At 39.7% G+C, this 24,415-nt stretch overlaps 1 protein-coding gene across 2 annotated transcripts in view; it reads right to left on the reverse strand.

The window, feature by feature from the left end:
* Window positions 1-24,415, reverse strand: part of iba57 (iron-sulfur cluster assembly factor IBA57) — a 172,858-nt gene that overhangs the window by 66,620 nt on the left and 81,823 nt on the right. For both annotated transcript variants that reach the window (XM_079877092.1, XM_079877091.1), the window contains exon 3: window positions 7,543-7,895. In XM_079877092.1, the coding sequence (XP_079733218.1) occupies window positions 7,543-7,895 (353 nt within the window). The remainder of the gene's footprint in view (window positions 1-7,542; window positions 7,896-24,415) is intronic.

Consider the following 24,415-nt stretch of genomic DNA (forward strand, 5'->3'; position numbering starts at 1 on the left):
GCAGCGATGAAAGGGCCCTCGCACCCGTGCCATCAACACTCGGTGGCTTTAGGAAGGCAGAGCATGGTTGGGAAATGTACATTTAAGGAGGTATATATAGTAAGAGTATGTCAAAGTCAGTTACAAAATGTTTTGTATAATGGTGATAATAGCATGCTTCATGACTCAGCTAAGTGTTGCTAGCATGTTCAGTCTGTTTCTAGCATGCTTAGTACACAATAATTATGTGGTTAGTACTGCATTACTGTGTTAACCATGTCAGTTTCTGTTGCCAGTAGGTGGCGTTATGACTATAACTGAATATGAGCATGGATGTGTGTTCAGGACAGAACTCTTATCAAACATGTGAAGTTTGGTGCAAATTGGACATTGCCTTCTTGAGTAACAACAAAGTCATGTTTCATTGAATTAGCATTCTTTAGAACTTAGCTAAGCATTGTTAGCATGTTTTAACATGTTGCTAGAACGGCATCAACGTGTTAAACATGTCACTTCCTGTTGCCAGTTGGTGGCGCTATTACTATAACTGAACATTCTCATGTAGATGTGTTCAGGCCATGACTCTTATCAAAAGTGTGAAGTTTGGGGCAGATTGGACATTCCATGCCTGAGTTACAGCAAATTCCTATTTAATTGCAATAATAGCATGCTTTAGCACTTGGCTAAGAGTTTGCTAGCATGTTTTAGCATGTTTCTAGTATGTTGTTAGCATGTTTAACACTTGCTGGCACTTTTTTATATGTTATTAGGAGTCCACAACAGTGTTAAACATGTCACTTCCTGTTGCCAGCAGGTGGCGCTATGACTGTAACTGAATATAAGCATGGTCATGTGTTCAGGACAGAACGCTTATCAAAAGTGTGAAGTTTGGGGCAGATTGGACATTCCATGCCTGAGTTACAGCAAATTCATATTTAATTGCAGTAATATCATTCTTTAGCACTTAGCTAAGTGTTTGCTATTATGTTTTAGCATGTCTCTAGTATGTTGGTAGGATGTTTAGCACCTACTGGCATTTTTTTATATGTTATTAGGAGTCAAGAACAGTGTTAAACGTCACTTCCTGTTGCCAGCAGGTGGCGCTATGACTATAACTAAATATGAGCATGGACATGTGTTCAAGAGATAACTCTTATCAAACGTGTGACGTTTGGGGTAGATTGTACATTGCCTTCTTGAGTAACAACAAAGTCCTGTTTCATTGAATTAGCATGCTTTAGCACTTAGCTAAGTATTGCTAGCATGTTTTAATATGTTTCTAGCATGTTTAGAACTCAATGGCATTTTTAACATGTTGCTAGAACGGCATCAACGTGTTAAACATGTCACTTCCTGTTGCCAGTAGGTGGCGCTATTACTATAACTGAATTTGAGCATAGGCATGCGTTCAGGCCATGATTCTTATCAAACATGTGAAGTTTGGGGCAGATTGGACGTTCCATGCCTGAGTTACAGCAAATTCCTATTTAATTGCAGTAATAGCATGCTTTATCACTTAGCTAAGTGTTTGCTAGCATGTTTCTAGTATGTTGCTAACCTGTTTAGCACTTGCTGGCTCTTTTATATATGTTATTAGGAGACCACAACAGTGTTAAACATGTCACTTCCTGTTGACAGCAGGTGGCGCTATTACTATAACTGAATATTCTCATGTAGATGTGTTCAGGCCATGACTCTTATCAAACGTGTGAAGTTTGGGGCAGATTGGACATTCCATGCCTGTGTTACAGCAAATTCCTATTTAATTGCAGCAATAGCATGCTTTAGCACTTAGCTAAGTGTTTGCTAGCATGTTTTAGCATGTTTCTAGTATGTTGTTAGCATGTTTAGCACTTGCTGGCACTTTTTTTATATGTTTTTATATGTCCACAACAGTGTTTAACATGTCACTTCCTGTTGCCAGCAGGTGGCACTATGACTGTAACTGAATATGAGCATGGTCATGTGTTCAGGACAGAACGTTTATTAAAAGTGTGAAGTTTGGCGCATATTGGACATTGCCTTCTTGAGTAACAACAACATCCTGTTTCATTGAATTAGCATGCTTTAGCACTTAGCTAAGTATTGCTAGCATGTTTTAACATGTTTCTAGCATGTTTAGACCTCAATGGCATTTTTAACATGTTGCTAGAATGGCATCAACGTGTTAAACATGACACTTCCTGTTGCCAGTAGGTGGCGCTATTACTATAACTGAATATTATCATGTAGATGTGTTCAGGACAGAACGCTTATCAAAAGTGTGAAGTTTGGGGCAGATTGGACATTCCATGCCTGAGTTACAGCAAATTCCTATTTAATTGCAATAATAGCATGCTTTAGCACTTAGCTAAGAGTTTGCTAGCATGTTTTAGCATGCTTCTAGTATGTTGTTAGCATGTTTCGCACTTGCTGGCACTTTTTTATATGTTATTAGGAGTCCATAACAGTGTTAAACATGTCACTTCCTGTTGCCAGCAGGTGGCGCTATGACTATAACTGAATATGAGCATGGCCATGTGTTCAGGACAGAACTCTTATCAAATGTGTGAAGTTTGGGGCAGATTGGACATTCCATGCCTGAGTTACAGCAACTTCCTGTTTCATGGCGAAACATCAAAATTTGTCAGGCCGCCGAGGACCCGCCCTTCGACGAAAACTCAAGATCTTCGCAATTTAACGTCGCAAAGGCCTTAAGATTACACTCACCAAATTTGAAGATGATCAGATTAAAACTGTAGGAGGAGTTCGTTAAAGTACGAGGCCTGAAAATGGCAAAAACTGCACAAAAATCTGAGAGGAAGTTCAAAATGGCTGACTTCCTGTTGTGTTTAGGGCTATGCTCCAAGAGACTTTTCTGTAGGTATTAGGTCATTACACGTATGTACCGAATTTCGTGCACGTACGTGGAACGTTGCAGGAGGCGCACTCCGTTGAACTTTTATAGGTGGCGCTATCGAGCCATTTTGCCCCGTCCAATTCTGAAACCTATATCAGATGTAAATTTTCGCCAGTTCTGACGCGTGTGCAAAGTTTCGTGAGTTTTCGCGCATGTTTAGGCCCTCAAAAATGCAATTCAATGCGGAGAAGAATAATAATAATAATAATAAACAGAGCAATTCCAAGAGGGTCCTCACACCATCGGTGCTCGGGCCCTAATAAACAGAGCAATTCCAAGAGGGTCCTCACACCATCGGTGCTCGGGCCCTAATAAACGGAGCAAAAACAATAGGGTCCTCTCACCATCGGTGCTCGGGCCCTAATAATAAGAAACGGAGCAAAAACAATAGGGTCCTCTCACCATTGGTGCTCGGGCCCTAATAATAAACGGAGCAAAAACAATAGGGTCCTCTCACCATCGGTGCTCGGGCCCTAATAAACGGAGCAAAAACAATAGGGTCCTCTCACCATCGGTGCTCGGGCCCTAATAAACGGAGCAAAAACAATAGGGTCCTCTCACCATCGGTGCTCGGGCCCTAACTAGAATGTACATTTCCTGAAGAAAATGTGAAATGGTGCTTGCAGTGGCAAAACTCTCCACTCGGTTGCTAGGGTGTTGTACATGATTGCATACGAGCCAACAACCATGTCTGTACGATGTTGTGGAGCTGAAATATAGCTTCTATATGTTGCAATATGGTTTATATGTGGCTCTAAACGGTTGCTAGGGTGTTCTGGGTGGTTGCTAGGGTGTTTGTAGACAGTCACTAGGGTGTTCTGGGTGGTTGCTATGGTGTTGCTATGGTGTTGCTAGGCGGTTGCTAGGGTGTTCTGGGTGGTTGCTATGGTGTCGCTAGGCGGTTGCTAGGGTAATCTGGTTGGTTGCTAGGGTGTTCTGGGAGGTTGCTAGGCAGTTGCTAGGGTGTTCTGGATGGTTGCTAGGCAGTTGCTAGGGTGTTCTGGGTGGTTGCTATGGTGTTGCTAGGCGGTTGCTAGGGTATTCTGGGTGGTTGCTAGGGCGTTGCTAGGCAGTTGCTAGGGTATTCTGGGTGGTTGCTATGGTGTTGCTAGGTGGTTGCTAGGGTATTCTGGGTGGTTGCTATGGTGTTGCTAGGCGGTTGCTAGGGTGTTCTGGGTGGTTGCTATGGTGTTGCTAGGCGGTTGCTAGGGTATTCTGGGTGGTTGCTAGGGCGTTGCTAGGCAGTTGCTAGGGTATTCTGGGTGGTTGCTATGGTGTTGCTAGGTGGTTGCTAGGGTATTCTTGGTGGTTGCTAGGGCGTTGCTAGGCAGTTGCTAGGGTGTTCTGGGTGGTTGCTAGGCGGTTGCTAGGCAGTTGCTATGGTATTCTGGGTGGTTGCTAGGGCGTTGCTAGGGTGTTCTGGGTGGTTGCTAGGCGGTTGCTAGGCAGTTGCTATGGTATTCTGGGTGGTTGCTAGGGTGTTGCTAGGGTGTTCTGGGTGGTTGCTAGGCAGTTGCTAGGTGGTTGCTAGGGTGTTCTGGGTGGTTGCTAGGCAGTTGCTAGGGTGTTCTGGGCGGTTGCTATGGTGTTGCTAAGCAGTACTGGTTGGTTGCTAGGCGGTTGCTAGGGTATTCTTGGTGGTTGCTAGGGTGTTGCTAGGGTATTCTTGGTGTTTGCTATGGTGTTGCTAGGCAGTTGCTATGGTATTCTGGGTGGATGCTAGGGCGTTGCTAGGCAGTTGCTAGGGTGTTCTGGGTGGTTGCTAAGCAGTTGCTAGGTGTTCTGGGTGGTTGCTAGGCAGTTGCTAGCATGATGCTAGCATGATTAGCATGTTGCTAGCATGTTTTTAGCAAGATGCTGTTGCCAGGTGGTTGCTAGGGTGTTCTGGGTGGTTGCTATGGTGTTGCTAGGCAGTTGCTAAGGTGTTCTGGGTGGTTGCTAGGCAGTTGCTAGTGTATTCTTGGTGGTTGCTAGGCAGTTGCTAGGGTATTCTTGGTGGTTGCTAGGGCGTTGCTAGGAGGTTGCTAGGGTGTTCTGGGTGGTTGCTATGGTGTTGCTAGGCAGTTGCTATGGTATTCTGGGTGGATGCTAGGGCGTTGCTAGGCAGTTGCTAGAGTGTTCTGGGTGGTTGCTAGGCAGTTGCTAGGTTTTCTGGGTGGTTGCTAGGCAGTTGCTAGGGTGTTCTGGGTGGTTGCGAGTGCCTTATGTAAGGCACTCGGCCTGCGGCCTCGTGCCTATGGCCGAATAGGCACAAGCATGGAGCAATTTCGCAAGGCCACGAGTGTAATATTGCTATAATTTTTAAAAAAAAAAGCAGTTGCTAGGGTGTTCTGGGTGGTTGCGAGTGCCTTCAGTACGGCACTCGGCCTGCGGCCTCGTGCCTATGGCCGAATAGGGTGTTCTGGGTGGTTCAGTACGGCACTCAGCCTGCGGCCTCGTGCCTATGGCCGAATAGGCACAAGCATGGAGCAATATCGCAAGGCCACGAGTGTAATATTGCGTTAAAAAATACAAAAAAATTTACAAAAAATTTTTTTTTGGTTTAGGGTGGTTGCTAGGGAGCTCTTAGTGGTTGCTAGGGTGCTGAAACTGGTTGCTAGGGTGTGGCTATGAAGATTTTAGGCCATTACTTATTGGCTGCTTGATAATATAAATCCTCTGAGGGAGAGAGAGAGGGAGAGATGCAGGGGTGTCAGGCCCTTTGGAGTCTGTGTGTGTGAAAACGGCAGTTGGGATTCAAATGTTTTTAGAACTCCCAATGTAAAGTCAATGGGGACTTTTTTGGCCGCATTACGCGCCGAAAAGTTGTCCAGAATAATAATAATAATAATAATAATAATAATAATAATAATAATAAGTATGCAAGAGAACACTAATGATGCCTTGCTTTCAGCAAGCACCATTAATAAGTTTAAATAGGATTTCAGTAAGTTGGCTTTCCCAAGCCAACTTAATAATAATAAGTTTAAATAGGATTTCAGTAAGTTGGCTTTCTCAAGCCAACTTAATAAGTATGAGCAATAATAGTGATGCCTTGCTTTCAGCAAGCACCACTAATAATAAGTATGCAAGAGAACACTAATGATGCCTTGCTTTCAGCAAGCACCATTAATAATAATAATAATAAGTATGCAAGAGAACACTAATGATGCCTTGCTTTCAGCAAGCACCACTAATAATAAGTATGCAAGAGAACACTAATGATGCCTTGCTTTCAGCAAGCACCATTAATAAGTATGAGCAATAACAATAGTGATGCCTTGCTTTCAGCAAGCACCACTAATAATAAGTATGCAAGAGAACACTAATGATGCCTTGCTTTCAGCAAGCACCATTAATAATAATAAGTTTAAATAGGATTTCAGTAAGTTGGCTTTCTCAAGCCAACTTAATAAAGTGTAATTTATTCCTGTGATCAAAGCTGAATTTTCAGCATCATTTTCAGCATATTTCAAATAAATGCTGTTCTTTTAAACTTTCTATTCATCAAATAATCCTGGAAAAAAAATTGTACACAACTGTTTTCAACATTGATAATAATAAGGAATGTTTTTTGAGCATCAAATCAGCATATTAGAATGATTTCTGAAGGATCATGTGACTGAAGACTGGAATGATACTGAAAATTCAGCTTTGATCACAGGAATAAATCACATTTTAAAATATATTAAAATAGAAAACAGTTATTTTAAATTGTCATAACATTTAACAATATTACTGGGGTTTTTTGTGTATTTTTAATCAAATAAATGCAGCCTTGGTGAGCAGAAGAGACTTCTTTTAAAAACATAAAAAATATTACCGATCCAAAACTTTTGACTGGTAGTGTATACTGTAAGTACACAAACTGTAAATTAAAGTGCAGCCGTTAAACATTTAAAATAGGCAAAATGCTATTATTATCATCATTACCAAAAAATATCCATATAAAGTTTGTTGAGGTAGAGAGTTACTAAGATGAATATTAACATTTTAATATTAACATCAATATCAAGAAAAAAATTATATAGCATGAATTAAGCCCCATTTTCCACATTGAGATGACTCTAAAAGTGGTTCAATATCTAAAATGCATATTCATATCTACACTAGTACCAGTCAAAAGTTTGAACACGCAGACTGAATGTATGATTCTACTGATCTTAAAAACCTTTTGAACTAAAAGCTTCTGCTTAAAGGCTTGAAATTAATTGTGTAGATAATTATAAACTGTACTTGCATATGAATTTCTTTACAAAACTTGTAACTGTTAAAAGCATTCAAGATCACCTCACTTCATGAAGGTGGTTGAGAAAAAGACCACAATGTACAGAGCTGTAATCTAGACAAAAGGAATTTGAAGAAGCTGAAATATTAGATCTGTTTAACATTTTTGTCACTACATAATTTCATTATGTGATGAGGTCTTTATTATTCTATGTAAAAAGTACAAAGAATGATAATGATAATACTAATAATGAATAAGTCGTTGTGTCCAAACTTCTCACTGGTAGTGTATGTATGTAAAACTAATTCATTTGAGGTCATTAAGCTCTTATTCATAAGACAGAGAATTACTGCATGTTTAACTTCAAAACAATGTAGACTATCAATAACTAACAAATGCAACAAGTTGAGATTGTCAGGTTCAGTTTATCCAAGTAATAATTCAAAGCGTTTAATACCAATTTCATAGCGATGTCTGTGGTATTCTTCAGTGTTGCCCTGTTGACAAGCAGAGACAATCTCATGTAGATTGTCCTGACAACTGGTGATCAGTCTCCAGCCCATGAGTTCAGTTCTTGGGTCTTTCTCCAATACTAACACTTTCTCTGCTGCAGTAACATCTGGCTTTGGCTTTCCCAGCACTGCATCTTTATTCCGAGGTAATAGAGCCCATAGCGAGAGACTAGGACACAAGCTTATGTTTACATTGCGACGTATCTTGTAGACTTTCAGAAGCCGCATAATGGATTCCTGTACAATGCTGTCACACTCCAGAAGTACACCATTCAGTCCATTTGGGTTTCCTTTTAAACTGAACAAAAAAAAAAAAAGAGTTACATTAATGCATACATTCAGAATGTACATTCAGAACCGTTTTATGTTTAGCACATGCTATTCTCTAAAAATCTGCACTCTTCACATTAAACATTAGCTGTTTTCATCCATGAATTTAATGCTAAATGGAATTTTACATAAACAATTTGCAAATAAAGCACTGTTTCCATCCCATGTCGTCTCTTCCTGGGACATTGGCATGAAATATATATTGTAATAAAAATGAAAGTTGCTGCAATCGGGGCACTGTCGCTAATTACTTGCACGTCAAAGCATGCAGACGAAACATTGTTATCTTGTATTTGAAGGTGGATACCTGGTATTAGAAAATGCAATCGTGTGTGACAGGCATTTCAGGATGGCCAATTCAACATTTGAGAAGCAGTGCAATGAATTTGTTTTTACTAATTAGTATTCCAATCATTTCCTCTGTTGAAGCAAATTCAGTTTTATTCAGTAAATGTGTTTCTGTGTGTACAGTGCGTGCAGAATTATTAGGCACATTCATTTTCTGATCATTTTTTTTTTTCAGGCACATTTTACCAATTCCAAAACACATTAATCCAAACCCCTTTTTTCCACATTGAGATGACTCTAAAAGTGGTTCAATATCTAAAATGCATATTCATATCTACACTAGTAGCAGTCAAAAGTTTGAACACGCAGACTGAATGTATGCTTCTACTGATCTTAAAAACCTTTTGAACTAAAAGCTTCTGCTTAAAGGCTTGACATTAATTGTGTAGATAATTATAAACTGTACTTGCATATGAATTTCTTTACAAAACTTTTTTTTTTTTAAATGCTGTTTAAAAAGCTTAATAACTTAATCTTAAAAAATGCCTTATATTCAAGTGTGCATAATTATTAGGCACGCTTTCTTTTACAGATAAAATAAGCCAAAAAAGATTTAACTAAATTATTAAATGCCCATGAGAAGGATGCAATACTAATGCAATACTAGAAATTGCAGTTAAGGCATGACCATTGAAATTGAAATGCTCATTGGGTCAGCAGGGTCAGAATTAAGGTGAAGAATTAAGTGTGAAACCATCAGGAACCCTTTAGTATCCAGCGCCACCATTTTCCAGAACTGTACCACTTTTCTGAAGAATTTGTCTTCCAGAATCTGGCAGTAAGTTTTAGGAGTTCATTTTTATTCCATCTCGTACCCGAAGTCCGTTTTGGAGAGATGAACTAAAAATGAACTCCCAAAACTTACTGCCAGATTCTGGAAGACTAAAACCAAATGTGGATCACTTTGCATATGGCTGATACTTTTTGTAACTACATGTTAGCGCATTAACATTCCAATATCTCTGTTTATTAAGTTTTATAAAGTTTATAAAGAACTAGTGCAAAATGCCCGTGCAAAATCAGTTTTTGTGTGTGTTTTAAGTAATTGTTGGTTTGGTGTGTTTGAGTGCTCATTGTTACAATTAAACAGCAAAAGTTCAGAGACATTTTCATTTGTGCATGGTAGAAAGCACACAGTGAACTCACTATGCTTGAGCAAACACTATGCTTGAGCAAACAGTTTGTGAATAGGCTACTACAAATGATGCCCGTGAAAGAGACTGTGAACGCACTGAATAGGATATGTTTAGTTGGTGAATAGCATAGGCTACTATTACACAGTAGCGATAACGTTAAGCGCACCAGAATGAAATATAATATTCAGAAGTAATCAGCATAGCTGACTTACAGATTCAGTTAACATCCACAAATGAATAAATGCGTCGATTCAGGGAGCAGTGCAAAGTGCCGGTGCAAAATCAGTTTTTGTGTGTGCTTTTAGTAATTGTTGGTTTGGTGTATTTGAGTGCTCATTGTTACAATTACACAACAAAAGTTCAGTGACATTTTTATTTGTGCATGGTAGAAAGCAAATACTGATACTGACATAATGACATACAACAAATGTGTAAAATTGAACTACACAATTCAGGGAGCAGGCTACACAGTGAACTCCGAGAAAACGCTACTTAAGCTCTGCTGCTTTCTTCGACCCTCTCTGTCTCTGGTCCTGGGCTGTGCTCACTCAGTGTGCAGTGTGAGAGGGGGAGTGGCCAGCGGCTAGAGCGGCAAAATAGCCTGGTTAAAACCAGACGATTCTCAGTAGTAACTGAGTTATGGTCTGGCAAAGCTCCATAGACAAATCATTTCCAAAGGGGCGTCACCAATGGACATCGCTCAAATGCCTCTGGGCGCAGTTGGATAGACCTAAAACCAATCAGAGCGATCGTCATCGTGTAAAGCCATATGCTGCGTCCCAATTCGCCTAAGTTACACTACGCCATAAAAGTATGTACTCTTTTTGTGAAGAAAAGGTATTTAATTTTGAATGTGTAGCAAAAAAGTAGGCAAGCTTTGGGACATACTACTTCGTCATCTTTATCGGACGGATCTGTCGCGTGCATCCTGTCACTTAAACTGCCGTCAATCATCGTGTCACGTAATAGAGGATAAAATCCTCTATTAAATCTAATTTAATTTCCTACCGTTTCGGAGAGAAATGTAGTAGCACGTTCATCTGCCAGTGGGTCTTTCATGGAGACTGTCCTCATGTTTTTGCAATTTGAATATAATAATGCATTTAAAAGTTGAACGGACGTCACTCAAATGCCTCTGGGCGCAATTGGATAGACCTAAAACCAATCAGAGCGATCGTCATTGTGTAAAGCCCGCCTCAACGTTTCTGATTGGTGCCGCGATTTCTAGGCCATGGAAATGGGCTTGAATGAGCTCTTTGCCAGACTACTTCTCGAGCAAATCTGAATTCGCCCGAAGTTGTCTGGGTTTTCCAGTGTGTGCTTCTTTTACAGATATATATTTAACAATATCTTTTGCATTTCTAATCCAAAACAATGTCAAACTTGGCACTGCACTTAGTCATGCCCGTAGCAAGACACCTGTCAAGTTTGAAATCCATCGGACTAACGGTTCGAGAGATATGTGAACACACACACACACACACACACACACACACAGAGAGAGACAGAAAGACATTCCCGTAATTTATAGATAGATATAATATACAGAAGTAAACAGCGTAGGTGACTTACAGATTCAGTTAACATCCACAAATGAATAAGCACGACGATTCAGGGAGCAGGCTACACAGTGAACTCGACGATTCAGGGAGCAGGTTACACAGTGAACTCCGAAAAAATGCTACGCTTGAGCAAACAGTTTGTGAATAGGTTACTACAAATGATGGCCGTGAATAAAATATAATATTCAGAAGTAAACAGTGTAGCTGACAGAGTGTTTATATCAGAATGTTTATTTTTAAACAACAACCCTCTCGGGGCTTCTTTGACCGATACAACCCTCTAATGTCGGAGTGTTTATTTTTAAACCACAACTTTCTAAGTGCTTCTTTTAACGATATCTTTTGCATTTCTAATCCAAACAACGTCAAACTTGCCACTGCACTTACTCATGCCCATAGCGAGACACCTGTCAAGTTTGAAATCCATCGGACTAACGGTTCGAGAGATATGTGAATAACAGACATACAGACACACAGACTGACTGAAAGACAGACGCTTCTGTAATTTATAGATAGATTAGAATCTTGAAAGATATTAAGATATCACTAATACTTTTAGAGTTACAGGCACGCAAACGTTGGAAAAAGAATATTTATGGCACAGGTATATTCTATGCAATTGTGTTGAAAGAAAAAAAAATAGATTAATTTCTAGTTTCAACATTATTTGTTTTTCAGATATTCCTCTTTGAAAGAAAAAAGTATCAGCTGTATTCAAAGTGACCTACATTTGGTTTTTGACTACTGAAAATGTGTACAATTTACTCACATTAATATGGGATGAATTTAGTCTCAAAATGATGAACACATGCATGCACAATTATCCATGAACTTGATAAATGTTGCAGATATGTTTTACTATCCACAACCAAATGCCTTTCAACTAATGTGTGCAAAATTCAGAAATAAATGAATGTGTAACAATTTGTACAAATAAAGACACTTTTGTGAATACAAATGTTTTCTTTTGTATTAGTGTATCAATGTTCATGTGCAACAAAAAAGATGTGCATTTAGGGATCAGGGGTTGTTGTGGTGAAGGAATTTCCCTTGCGGTAATTTTGAGTGGCTCAATAGTGCAATATGCTGTATTATCGCCATTTATTTATTTACTTATTGCTATCTAAATAAGTATTTCGATGTAGTCAGCAGGCACAAAAACAAGGACACATTCAGTAACCAATAGCCTGGCAAGCCAGACCTACATCAAGATGTTAGGTCTGGCAACTCACCATAGACACGGCTCAATCCGAGGGGCAGGATAAACGGCTGTCTTTCAAATTCCCTCTGCACGCAATAGGACAGCGCTTCAACCAACCAGAGCGTTTTCCCAACAGCGTAGCTAACGTTAGTTGATAGATTCAACTTTTGAATCTGGCCAGCAAAACTACGAACAAGAATGAGCAAATTTAAGAATGACTTAAGTGCCGTTCTTTGCTCTTTTCTCAAAGAAAAACTTAACTCCAAGTCCTCCAGAGTCGCGGCCAAAGCCGATTTGAAAGACTGTTCGCCAGAAGCGGCAACTCTTCTTTGTTTTCAAGTAGCAGGGAAGCGTCGCAACTCTGTCGTTATTATGTTAAGCCCGCCCGCCTAGTCTATACGCGATGTGATTGGCCTGACCCAATTTAGGTTTTTACAGCTCCGAAAGTCAACGGAGAGTTGCTAGACTACCCTGGCTGCAAAATACATTTTGCTGCCGCTAGGGTGCGTCTAGATTTCTAGGCTAAGTAACCAATGTAACCAAAACTAAACCACGTTGAAACAGGAAGTGATGTTAACTGAAGAGAATGACAAAATAAGGTTCCACATAACAGAACATAAGATTGTTAAGCTATTGTTATATAACAGTTAGTTCTGATCCTCGAATCTGCCTGGACTTTCTGCTGATATTTCACAAATATCATCGTCTCTGTACATAGACAGGCTGTCATTCTGTGCAGTTACATTGTTACGCCACTAGGTGGCGGCAAGGGACTGTCTTTGAGTTAGTCATTAAAAGGGACCCATTAATGTACCGGTGTCACCTGATTCACAAATGCACATCTTACTTGCTGCATGCACAAATTCTGACCTACATTAATACAAAATCAAGGTTTTGTATTTACAACTATGTCTCTCACTGATTCTTGAGAGTCGGGACAAAACATGTCCCACATAGAAAAGTCTAATTTATAGCAAAAATTAAGAAATTCATCATGATTGACATACACTGCTCAAAAAAATAAAGGGAACACTTTTTAATCAGAGAATAGCATCAAGTCAGTTAAACTCCTGGGATATTGATCTGGTCAGTTAAGTAACAGAGGGGGTTGGTAATCAGTTTCAGCTGCTTTAGTGTTAATGAAATTAACAGCAGGTGCACTAGATGGGCAACAGTGAGACAACCCCCAAAACAGGAATGGTTTTACAGGTGGAGGCCACTGACATTTTTTCCCTACTCATCTTTTTGGACTGTTTTTCACCAGTTTTGCATTTGGCCAGGGTCAGTGTCACTACTGGTAGCATGAGGCGATACCTTGACACTACAGAGGTTGCGCAGGCAGTCCAGCTCCTTCAGGATGGCTCATCAATACGTGCCATTGCCAGAAGGTTTGCTGTGTCTACCAGCACAGTCTCAAGAGCATGGAGGAGATTCCAGGAAGACAGACAGCTACTCTAGGAGAGCTGGACAGGGCCGTAGAAGGTCCTTAACCCATCAGCAGGACCGGTATCTGCTCCTTTGTGCGAGGAGAAACATGATGAGCACTGCCAGAGCCCTACAAAATGACCTCCAGCAGGCCACTGGTGTGAATGTCTCTGACCAAACAATCAGAAACAGACTTCATGAGGGTGGTCTGAGGGCCCGACGTCCTCTAGTGGGCCCTGTGCTCACTGCCCAGCACCAGGGAGCACGATTGGCATTTCACATTGAACACCATTGGCAGGTCCGCCACTTGTGCCCTGTGGTTTTCACAAATGAGAGCAGGTTCACCCTGAGCACGTGACAGACAGGAAAGGGTCTGGAGAAGCCGTGGAGAATGTTATGCTGCCTGTAACATCGTTCAGCATGACCGGTTTGGTGGTGGGTCAGTGATGGTCTGGGGAGGCATATCCATGGAGGGACGCACAGACCTCTGCAGGCTAGACAATGGCACCCTGACTGCCATTAGGTATCGGGATGAAATCCTTGGATCCATTGTAAGACCCTATGCTGGTGCAGTGTGTCCTGGGTTCCTCCTGGTGCACAACAATGCCCGGCCTCATGTGGCGAGAGCATGCAGGCAGTTCCTGGAGGATGAAGGAATGATACCATTGAAGGGCCACCACGCTCACCTGACCTACATCCAATAGAACACCTCTGGGACATTGTGTTTCGGTCCATCTGACATCACCTGGTTACACCTCAGACTGTCCAGGAGCTCAGTGATGTGCTGGTCCAGATCTGGGAGGAAATACCCCAGGACACCATCCGTCGTCTCATTAGGAGCATGCCCCGACGTTGTCAGGCATGCATACAAGCACGTGGGGGCCATACAAACTACTGAGTACCATTTTGAGTTACTGCAATGAAATTTCAGCAAAATTGACAAGCTTGCGGCATCATTTTTTCACTTAGATTTCCGGGGTGTCTTTGAATTCAATCCTCTGTTGGTTGATCATTTTCATTTCCATCAAACGATGTGCCATCCTTTCGTTCATAACACATTACCCAGTCCATATTAGTATAGATATCCAGCATGATATTTTTCCCCATTGAGATCTGATGTGTTTTCAAAGTGTTCCTTTAATTTTTTTGAGCAGTGTACTTACAAAGTTAAATCTAAAGGAATTCTATATACATATCTGATTTTTAGAATAAACTATTTTATCTTTTTGGGGAAAATTTGTTTAAAATGTATGGTCTGTGGTTAGAAGGTCCATGTTATTGCACTTGTCCTCAGCAAGAGGTCACAATATTAACCATCCCAAAAAAATTTAAAAAAGCTCTACAATTGTGAAAACATATCAAATAAAAAATAAGGGGTATAAATATAAAAAACAATGCATGAAGTGAACATCAAACAATATTTTCCATAAAAATCTGCCTATTAAAGTTGTGTCCTCAGTTTCTGTCAACTCCGTCAGATTTTTTCATAAAGCTCTTTAAATCAGGAAATAGCATGGTCAACTATATCCCTGAGGACCCCTTTTCATCTCCCTGCCTGTGGTGAATGCAGCACTACCACCCATGCTCTGGTACATTTTAAATTTTTTTATATTTTAGACAAACAATGTCAATATTCCTATGGTCACAGCTGCACCATGTCAATACCATCTTTCTGTTAAGATACTTTTTTTTAAACCATAGTGGATTGAATTTAAGCATTTTAGTGAGGTTATTGGGACAGCTAGCAACTGAGGAAAAACTACCTAGCTGCAGTGTACAATACATGTTTTGGCGGGAAAATACATGCCCTTACGTCAACTCCGTCAGACGTCAACTCCGTCAGGTTCTATGTCTGACGGAGTTGACCTGTAAGCTGACGGAGTTGACCTGTAAGCTGACGGAGTTGACAAATCCACCAATAACCTCTTAATGTGCAAATATAATATTATTTGTGAATATAGTGAAGGGTTAAACTGTTATTTCAGGGTTTTACACATAAATGCACATACATAGCATGCATTACATTATTTAACCATACACATCTGACTTGTAGATAATGGGCAGGCAGTGGTCTGCTTATCATTGTGTAACGAGCACTTTAATATATATATTTATATATGTAGAGACAGAGATAGAGAAATGAGAAGCCAGTGTAGGCCTGGGCGATATGGCCAAAAAAAATTATCACGATCATTTTTTTTATATCAGTCGATATCGATAATTATCACGATAAATGTCTTTCAAGTTTAAAGGCAGATTTTTGCTCCTAAGTGAAAGTTGTAGAAAACAGAGCATTAATTGTGGTTTTAAACTACTCTTTATTGTCAGAACATATCATGACAAACAGGTGAACAGTTCACAAATCTGAGGTAAAACATTCAAACATTTTTCGTCAACACCGTCAGTTTTTCGTCAACAGTGTTGGATGTATGTATGTTTTTGTTAATTTTTTTGGGAAAAAAAATATCCTTCCTTCAGTTTATTTTGTTTTTGTAATAATGGACCATCTGATCTACATCCTCTTATGTTTTATTTATTTAAGGAATTTGTTTTTACAATATTGAAATTAAAATCAAAGTTTGAAAATGCAAATATTTAGAAATCTGAGTTTTCAGAATAGTGTGAAATCACAACTTAAGTTTATATATTGTGTTTTTTTACATATCAGAGTAACTAAACACTATTACAATATACTTCAGAACTTTAGATTCTTGTTGGATTTGAAGAATTAAAATTGTATACTTTTTAGTGTGTCTGACGGAGTTGACACAAATCCAGTTCTGAAGGGAAACATGTTTATTTTTTAAAAATGTGTCTTTATTTAGAACCTGTTCCTTTACATGGTTAAATAGCTAAGACCTTTCTCTGCAGAAACATAACTCTAATTGATATAGTGTGTATTTAAAAAAAAAGTTTTTTAAAACGTGTTTTGTCCCGACTCTCAAGAATCAGTGCTCTATTTGTACAAAATGCTGCACATCTATCTATAAATTACAGAAACGTCTGTCTTTCTGTGTGTCTGTCTGTGTGTGTGTGTGTCTGTTAACCGCATATCTCTCGAAGTCCGATGGATTTCAAATTCGACAGGTGTCTTGCTACGGGCACGAGTAAGTGCAGTGCCAAGTTTGACGTTGTTTGGATGAGAAATTGCAAAAGATATCGTTAAATATATCATTTTTAGAAGGTTGTGGTTTAAAAATAAACATTCTGACATTAGAGGGTTGTATCGGTCAAAGAAGCCCCAAGAAGGTTGTGGTTTAAAAATAAACATTCTGACATAAACACTCTGTCAGCTACACTGTTTACTTCTGAATATTATAGTTTGGTTCCAGAACGTGATAAATCCATTTTGATTAATTTGAGTAAAAATGTGTTTTCTTTACCAAGAAAGTGGCAAGATGAAAACCACTATTTTCTGTTTCAAACTTTCACATAGCATCCTTAGGTTATAATATCATAAAAAATTCAAATCCAGATTTTGATTTTCAAAGATCTATTATAAAAACGGATTATTTTTCCCCAAAATGCAATAAATTCAAGACACTTTTTTTTCAAAATGCTATCATATTGAAACTGTTGAAATCAGCCATCACTAAGAAATATCTCCTGAACTTTTTTGATGGCGATCCAGCTCACAAAAACTGATTTTGGGTCAGGCACTTTGCACTGCTCCCTGAATCGACGCACTTATTCATTTGTGGATGTTAACTGAATCTGTAAGTCAGCTATGCTGTTTCTGAATATTATATTTCATTCTGGTGCGCTTAAAGTTATCGCTACTGTGTAATAGTAGCCTATGCTATTCACCAACTAAACATATCCTATTCAATGTGTTTGTTCACAGTCTCTTTCACGGGCATCATTTGTAGCTGCCTATTCACAAACTGTTTCCTCAAGCATAGCGTTTTCTCGGAGTTCACTGTGCGCTTTCTACCATGCACAAATAAAAATGTCACTGAACTTTTGCTGTGTAATTGTAACAATGAGCACTCAAACACACCAAACCAACAATTACTAAAAACACATTTAAAAACTGATTTTGCACTAGCACTTAGAAGGTTGTGGTAATACATAAACACTCAGTCAGCTACACTGTTTACTATGGAAGCATATGGGTAGCAAATTTCAATTTGAAATGTAATATGCAAAATGACAATGCAATATGTAAAATGGCAATGCATTTCTGTATTTAAATTTAAATTTTCCAATACATTTGTGCAACGTTTGGTGCAAAATGAAAATGAAAATTCAATTATATAATTTACATTTGCCATTTCATACACTAGTTTTAATATGCAAATTGAATACATATTTTAACGCTTTATAAGTTGCAAAATTAAAATTAAAATGTATTACAGAATTGATTAGATATGTTTAACATGTTCAAGCAAAAACTGTATCAAAATTGTAATTTAAATGTTATTTTTTCTTAATTGCATTTACACTCACAGTTAAGACACTTGTGATTGCATTTCCATTAAAGGAGAACTCCGGTCAATTTTAACATTGAGCTCATTTTTTTGTACATTTGGAGTGCTGTCAATACAGAGAACAACGACAAAAATCGGTGTTGCCTACACCGTGTTATCCTCTTTTTAAAATTTGCACCCTGTTGACTTCAATGGGGCAAGTTTTAAACCTGCTTTTAGCCTCTTTACATCCTTGATGTGTCATTACAAGTGCACAGCCAATGTGAGTGATTCCTTCAGAGTGAACACGGGTCAATCTGACTGCAGTAGATGTGAAAGATATGAATAAAAATGATATTTATTTAGCCAGCGCTCATACCTGTATTTACATCCTGTTTTCGGTCAAAGTCCATAGTAATCGATTGTCGAGTTCACGCGCATTGGTTTAGTACCTATGATCATGCGCGTGACCTGCTCCACATTCACCCAAAATAGTCTCGCTTGTTTATGCAATCGTTTGTGCTGGTTAAAGTTTTGTTTGTGCTGCTTCATTGTTAAAATATTAGACACTGAATTATAGACGATGACCAGCCCTCGACCTGCTCCACATTCACCCAAAAAAGGCTAGGTCGATGAATTTGACCCGTCAGATTCCGTGACCCTGTGTATTAATACCTTCAATATGCTTTATAAAATAGAAAGGGGATTTGCATGTCTGCCTCATATTTTATGATTATACAGCTGCAAACAGAGATGGTCACACACATCACATTTATCACTTTATTGAACATTACAGTCAGTTATTAAAGAGCGGTCACGTTTTTCAGTAGCTATACTGAATACCAACGGAGCTTTGTCATATTATGTGATCACAGAGTAATAGGCCTATGCATTTGTAAGGAAAAACTATAGGATCTCCAACATTATTGGGTATTAAAGTTAATAGTAATAAGAATAAAGATAAGCATGTATTAGACAATGAGAATATTTTATACAAAACGAAACCATCAACACAGTCCAGCATCAGACAACAGCAGCTCAGCATAATGTTGACGCTTGATAAGGCAGAACATTCTCCCAGACCCAGACGGTCCAACATCGTACTTGTTCTATCACCTGCAGACGCGTAATAATCTTCGGAAACACTACCATTTCTCTGTCCACGCTCCACTTCATCTGCTAGTGAATGTTACACTCGTATCAGATCTGCCGCCGCCGTGTTTCCCTCCAACACCTCAAATGCGCCATAGAGCTGGTAAGTCCCGCCCCCTCCGCTAACGCCGCTGGACCTCTAGGTTGAAAAATCGTCAATGCAAGTGAATGGGAGAAAATAATTATTTTCTGGTCCCGTTTGAATTGTGCCATGAATGTGAACATACGTTGTCTGTGAATTTTTTATATAACTTTTCATGTTACAAGTTTGACAGTATATGGTATGATTCTTCGGCTAGCAGTTGTGGAAAAGACATAACGAGAAAGACTACATGTCGCCTATGTGACGTCACCCCATAAAGTTGACTTACCCGTGGTTTTCGCCAACCTCAACGATTTTGTCCTCTCCCTGAAAGAAGGCGGTGAAGTGCACCAAAGACACAGCCATGTTTAGCGGGATCCGTGAGCTAGTGTCCGTGTGCTAGTGGTGTTGACGTTTCAAACGCGTCGAAAGCAGCAAGGAGTTGTAGTCCACAAAGTGCTCTCACACAAAGTCTAACCGTATCAAACTTCTACCCGCTAAATTGTAGCATTCTTTACACGAAAAGTTATATAAAAAATTCACAGACAACATATGTTCACATTCATGGCAAAATTCAAACGGGACCAGAAAATAATTATTTTCTCCCATTCACTTGCATTGACGATTTTTCAACCTAGAGGTCCAGCGGGGTTAGCGGAAGGGGCGGGACTTACCAGCTCTATAGCGTGTGTTTACCTGTTGCCGAGCAACGCAGTGATTGACAGGGCGGGGCGGGGCGGGCACGTGATCGGCTCAGAATGCATTTTCAAATTGCACATTTTGCTACATTCATTGCGGGACACTTAATGGAAATGCAATCGCAAGTGTCTTAACTGTGAGTGTAAATGCAATTAAGAAAAAATAACATTTAAGTTACAATTTTGCTACAGTTTTTGCTTGAACATGTTAAACATATCTAATCATTTCTGTAATACATTTTAATTTTAATTTTGCAACTTATAAAGCGTTAAAATAAGTATTCAATTTGCATATTAAAACTAGTGTATGAAATGGCTAATGTAAATTTTATAATTGAATTTTCATTTTCATTTTGCACCCAACGTTGCACAAACGTATTGGAAAATTAAAATTTAAATACAGAAATGCATTGCCATTTTACATATTGCATTGTCATTTTGCATATTACATTTCAAATTGAATATTGCTACCCATATGCTTCCATAGTTTACTTCTGAATATTATATTTTATTCATGGCCATCATTTGTAGTTACCTATTCACAAACTGTTTGCTCAAGCATAGCATTTTTTCGGAGTTCACTGTGTAGCCTGCTCCCTGAAATCTGTAAGTCACCGGCGCCGTTTACTTCTGTATATTTTATCTATCTATAAATTACGGAACGTCTCTGTCTGTCTGTCTGTCTGTCTGTCTGTCTGTCTGTGTGTGTGTGTGTGTGTGTGTGTGTGTGTGTGTGTGTGTGTGTGTGTGTGTGTGTGTGTGTGTGTGTGTGTGTGTGTGTGTGTGTGTGTGTGTGTGTGTGTGTGTGTGTTATTCGCATATCTCTCGAACCGTTAGTCCGATGGATTTCAAACTTGACAGGCGTCTCGCTAAGTGCAGTGCCAAGTTTGACATTGTTTGGATTAGAAATGCAAAAAATATCGGTAAAAGCAGCACACACTGGCTTTTGCCGCTCTAGCCACTCTGGCTTTTGACCCTGCAGTGGAGCTTAAGTAGGCTAGCTTGCGGTTCCCTGTGTAGCCTGCTCCCTGAATCGTTCAATGTTCCACATTTATTGTATGTCATTATGTCAGTATCAGTATTTGCTTTCTACCATGCACAAATAAAAATGTCACTGAACTTTTGCTGTGTAATTGTAACAATGAGCATCAAACACACCAAACCAACACACACAAAAACTGATTTTGCACGGGCATTTTGCACTAGTCTATCTATAAATTACAGAAACGTCTGTCTGTCTGTCTGCCTGTATGTCTGTTAGAGGTCTGCTACCCGACCCGAGCCCGACCGGGTCCCGAAAAATGTGCGGGTTTCGGGTCGGGTTCGGGTTAATGTTTAATGAACAGCCTCGGGTTCGGGTTTGTAACTAAGAAAAACTAAATAGGCTATATATAGTTTGCGTGCCGTGTGCTTTGCCTGCTTGCTGTGTTGTGGTGACCGGCACGCGCGCGAGAGAAAGTAGGCTACATGCGCCTACACGCGCAGATGTGCAATGTGCATAGGCTACACAGACTGTCGATGCCGTTCTCTTCCTTCATAACTCCTACTGAGAAGGATATATTTGTGTAAATAGTTTTGCAACACTGCGTGACCTTTTTAAAGTTTAAAGTTTGAGTTCCAGAGAAATTTGTGACTGTTACACCTGTTCGACCACAGCAAAGTTAGGCTACGTAATTGGTAAGTTTTTCTCTTACTGTCAGGGTTAGGGTAGGTGGAAGTAGCGAGGACTCACGTGCAGATCAAATGGGCTTTTATTAAGCATAAAATAAAACAAATACAAACAAAACTACCCCGAGGGGGAAAAACAAGACAGACTTGACTCGGCTTGACTTGACAGCAGGGAAACACACAGCATAGATACGACGACGAACCAGCACAGGACTGAAGACACAAGGAGAATAAATAGGGAGAGCAAACAAAGCAGGTAACGAGGGAGGACAGGTGGGGAAAATGAACTAATAATCAGGTAACAAGATGGGAGGGGCTAGACAATTGACAGGAGAGCACATGGCACAAGGAAACACATGACAAGCCATGTGCTCACAACAAACAGGACTAGAACACAAAACGAGACATGAACACGCAGCTAGTGAAAACTCATAAGCCACGTGTTCACACAAAACATGACAACATGAAAGCACACAGCCAGTGAAAAACAAGCTGTGTGCTACACAGCACAAGACAAGAAAAAGCAGAGAGTAGAGCGCGCGGCTCGAGCGAACTCAAAACCGCGCGAGCTCACATGACAAGACAGAGTGCACGAGAACGAGCGAAAGCTCATTCCGTGCGCTCACAATAGAAAACAAACACGCGGAGCATTGATGTCTGAATCCCGACACAGAACCGAAACCTAACTAGACAGACGTGTCGGGATCCAAACACCATGCCCCGCACATATAACAAGGAACGTAGACAAGTGAGTGCACGGCTCGAGAACGCTCGAAATCGCGCACTCAGACAAAGACAAGACAAAAACAGGGAGTGTCAGAGCTCTGTCACAAAATCAGGAAATTAACTAGACAGGAGTGACAGAACCCTGACACTTACTGCTGTGCTGATAGGGCCGCTGCGCCTACATGTATTTGTTTTAGGCCATCCTTAAAAATATTCTTGTTTGCTGTAACCCGACCGACCCTGTCAATTTAGGACCGACCCAATTAATTATTTTTTTCCCCTTTTAGTCCGAGCGACTTGCCGGTTGTAAACTTACGTGACCGACCGATTTTTTTTTTTACTTTTCAAACAACTAATACAAATGCAATAAAAGGATATTAATTATATTTTAGTAGGCCTAATACTTAAGTATTGTGAATATAAATAGGCCTACATACAAACGTAGGCTATGCTCTTTCTTTTAAATAAAAACCCGTGGCGTCATCTATGATTATAAGGGCTGTGTAGTATGCGAAATGAAACCGAAATCGCGACACTCAAAAAATATGTTTTAGTGATTCTATGAATTGCACTGCGCAAACAAAAAGTAATACCGGTAGCCTATACCCACCGGATGAAGAGGGGTCGGCTCTCCACAGAACATAGCCTATTCATTTTATTTTATTATTTTTCGTGTTCGCATTTATGAGGAAGAAACAATGTTACGGACGTGACCGCTGAAAGCGGGACTACAATTAAAACTTTCAGAGACATCTCAAACAGGCATTTAAAACACCAAATATTAAGAATTGGCATATTGAGCAAAATAATATGATTGATCGAAAATTGTATCTCTCCCCTCACATGCTCACCGGCAAGACGCACCGACATTAAATTTCTCTGTAGGCTAATTAGGCCTATGTGTTGTAGCCCAGTCATTAAAAAACTAATTTAGTTTCGTATTCATGTTTAAATAAAATATATATATTTTTAAAGTTCATGTTGATTAGGCTATATGAAAAGTGAAAAGCATGAATAAGATAAGATGATCCCGAAAATATCGGGAGACAAATGGAGTGGGCAGACATGATTTTGCCCACTTCATTAAGTTTGTTTTTTTTAGAAATCCTGTCTTTAAAGTGAATTTCGTTTTGTATTAATTGTATCTTAATTTTAATCAATGTTTCATCAACCAATTTCTTGAATTTAATAAATAAGAGGCTAAATAGGCTATTGATACTTTGCAGTCACGTTATATCTGGCGGGCAACAAACGCGGTTAGTGCATCCAATCGCACAACAACTATCTGCATGTCGTGTACACCTCAAAACACCAACTTTTGTATATTAAAACTGGCAACGTCCTGGCAAGATCCTTGATTAGTTTACTGGTTTTCGTTGCTAGAGAATGACGTTCTTGCCCGCCAGCCAGTACAACTGACGTTACGTGCAAAGTATCAATAGAAGGCAATATAACTAGGACACGGAGTCGCCGGCGCGTGAACTGCAGCTGGTCCGAAACACAGCGTAGGCTATAAGCTACTTGCCTCACAGACCTGAGACATATATACATATATATATATATATATATATATATATATATATAGCCTATAGAAAGCATGAAATGTAGGCTACACTTTTAAACAAAACAATTCAAAACGAAAGAAAACAGACTGTTCTCTGCTTATGTAATGAAATGTGCATTTCTCTCTGGCGCGTTCACTACTGCGAAGATCGGGTTCGGGTCGGATTCGGGCTTAACATGTATATGTAATTGTCGGGTCGGGTCGGGTTAAATGATCGCGGGTACGGGCGGGTTCGGGCTTCAGTTTAAAGCCTGTGCAGACCTCTAATGTCTGTGTGTCTGTTATTCGCATTAGTGGTGGGCGATAGAGCCCGACCGATATATCGGCAGGCCGATATTATCGGCCGATATTAGGCATTTTCAAAACTATCGGTATCGGCATTTATAACGGCCGATAAATGAATATTTCAAAAATAAAATAAAAACGGACGAAACACCCTTCAACCATGTTATGAGTGTTGGCGTTGTATAGTTTGTCCACCAGAGGGCACTCTACACCGTCCCTGTTGGCAACACTC

The sequence above is a fragment of the Squalius cephalus genome, assembly GCF_949319135.1.
Source record: "Squalius cephalus genome assembly, chromosome: 7".
NCBI classification, from domain to species: Eukaryota; Metazoa; Chordata; class Actinopteri; order Cypriniformes; family Leuciscidae; genus Squalius; species Squalius cephalus.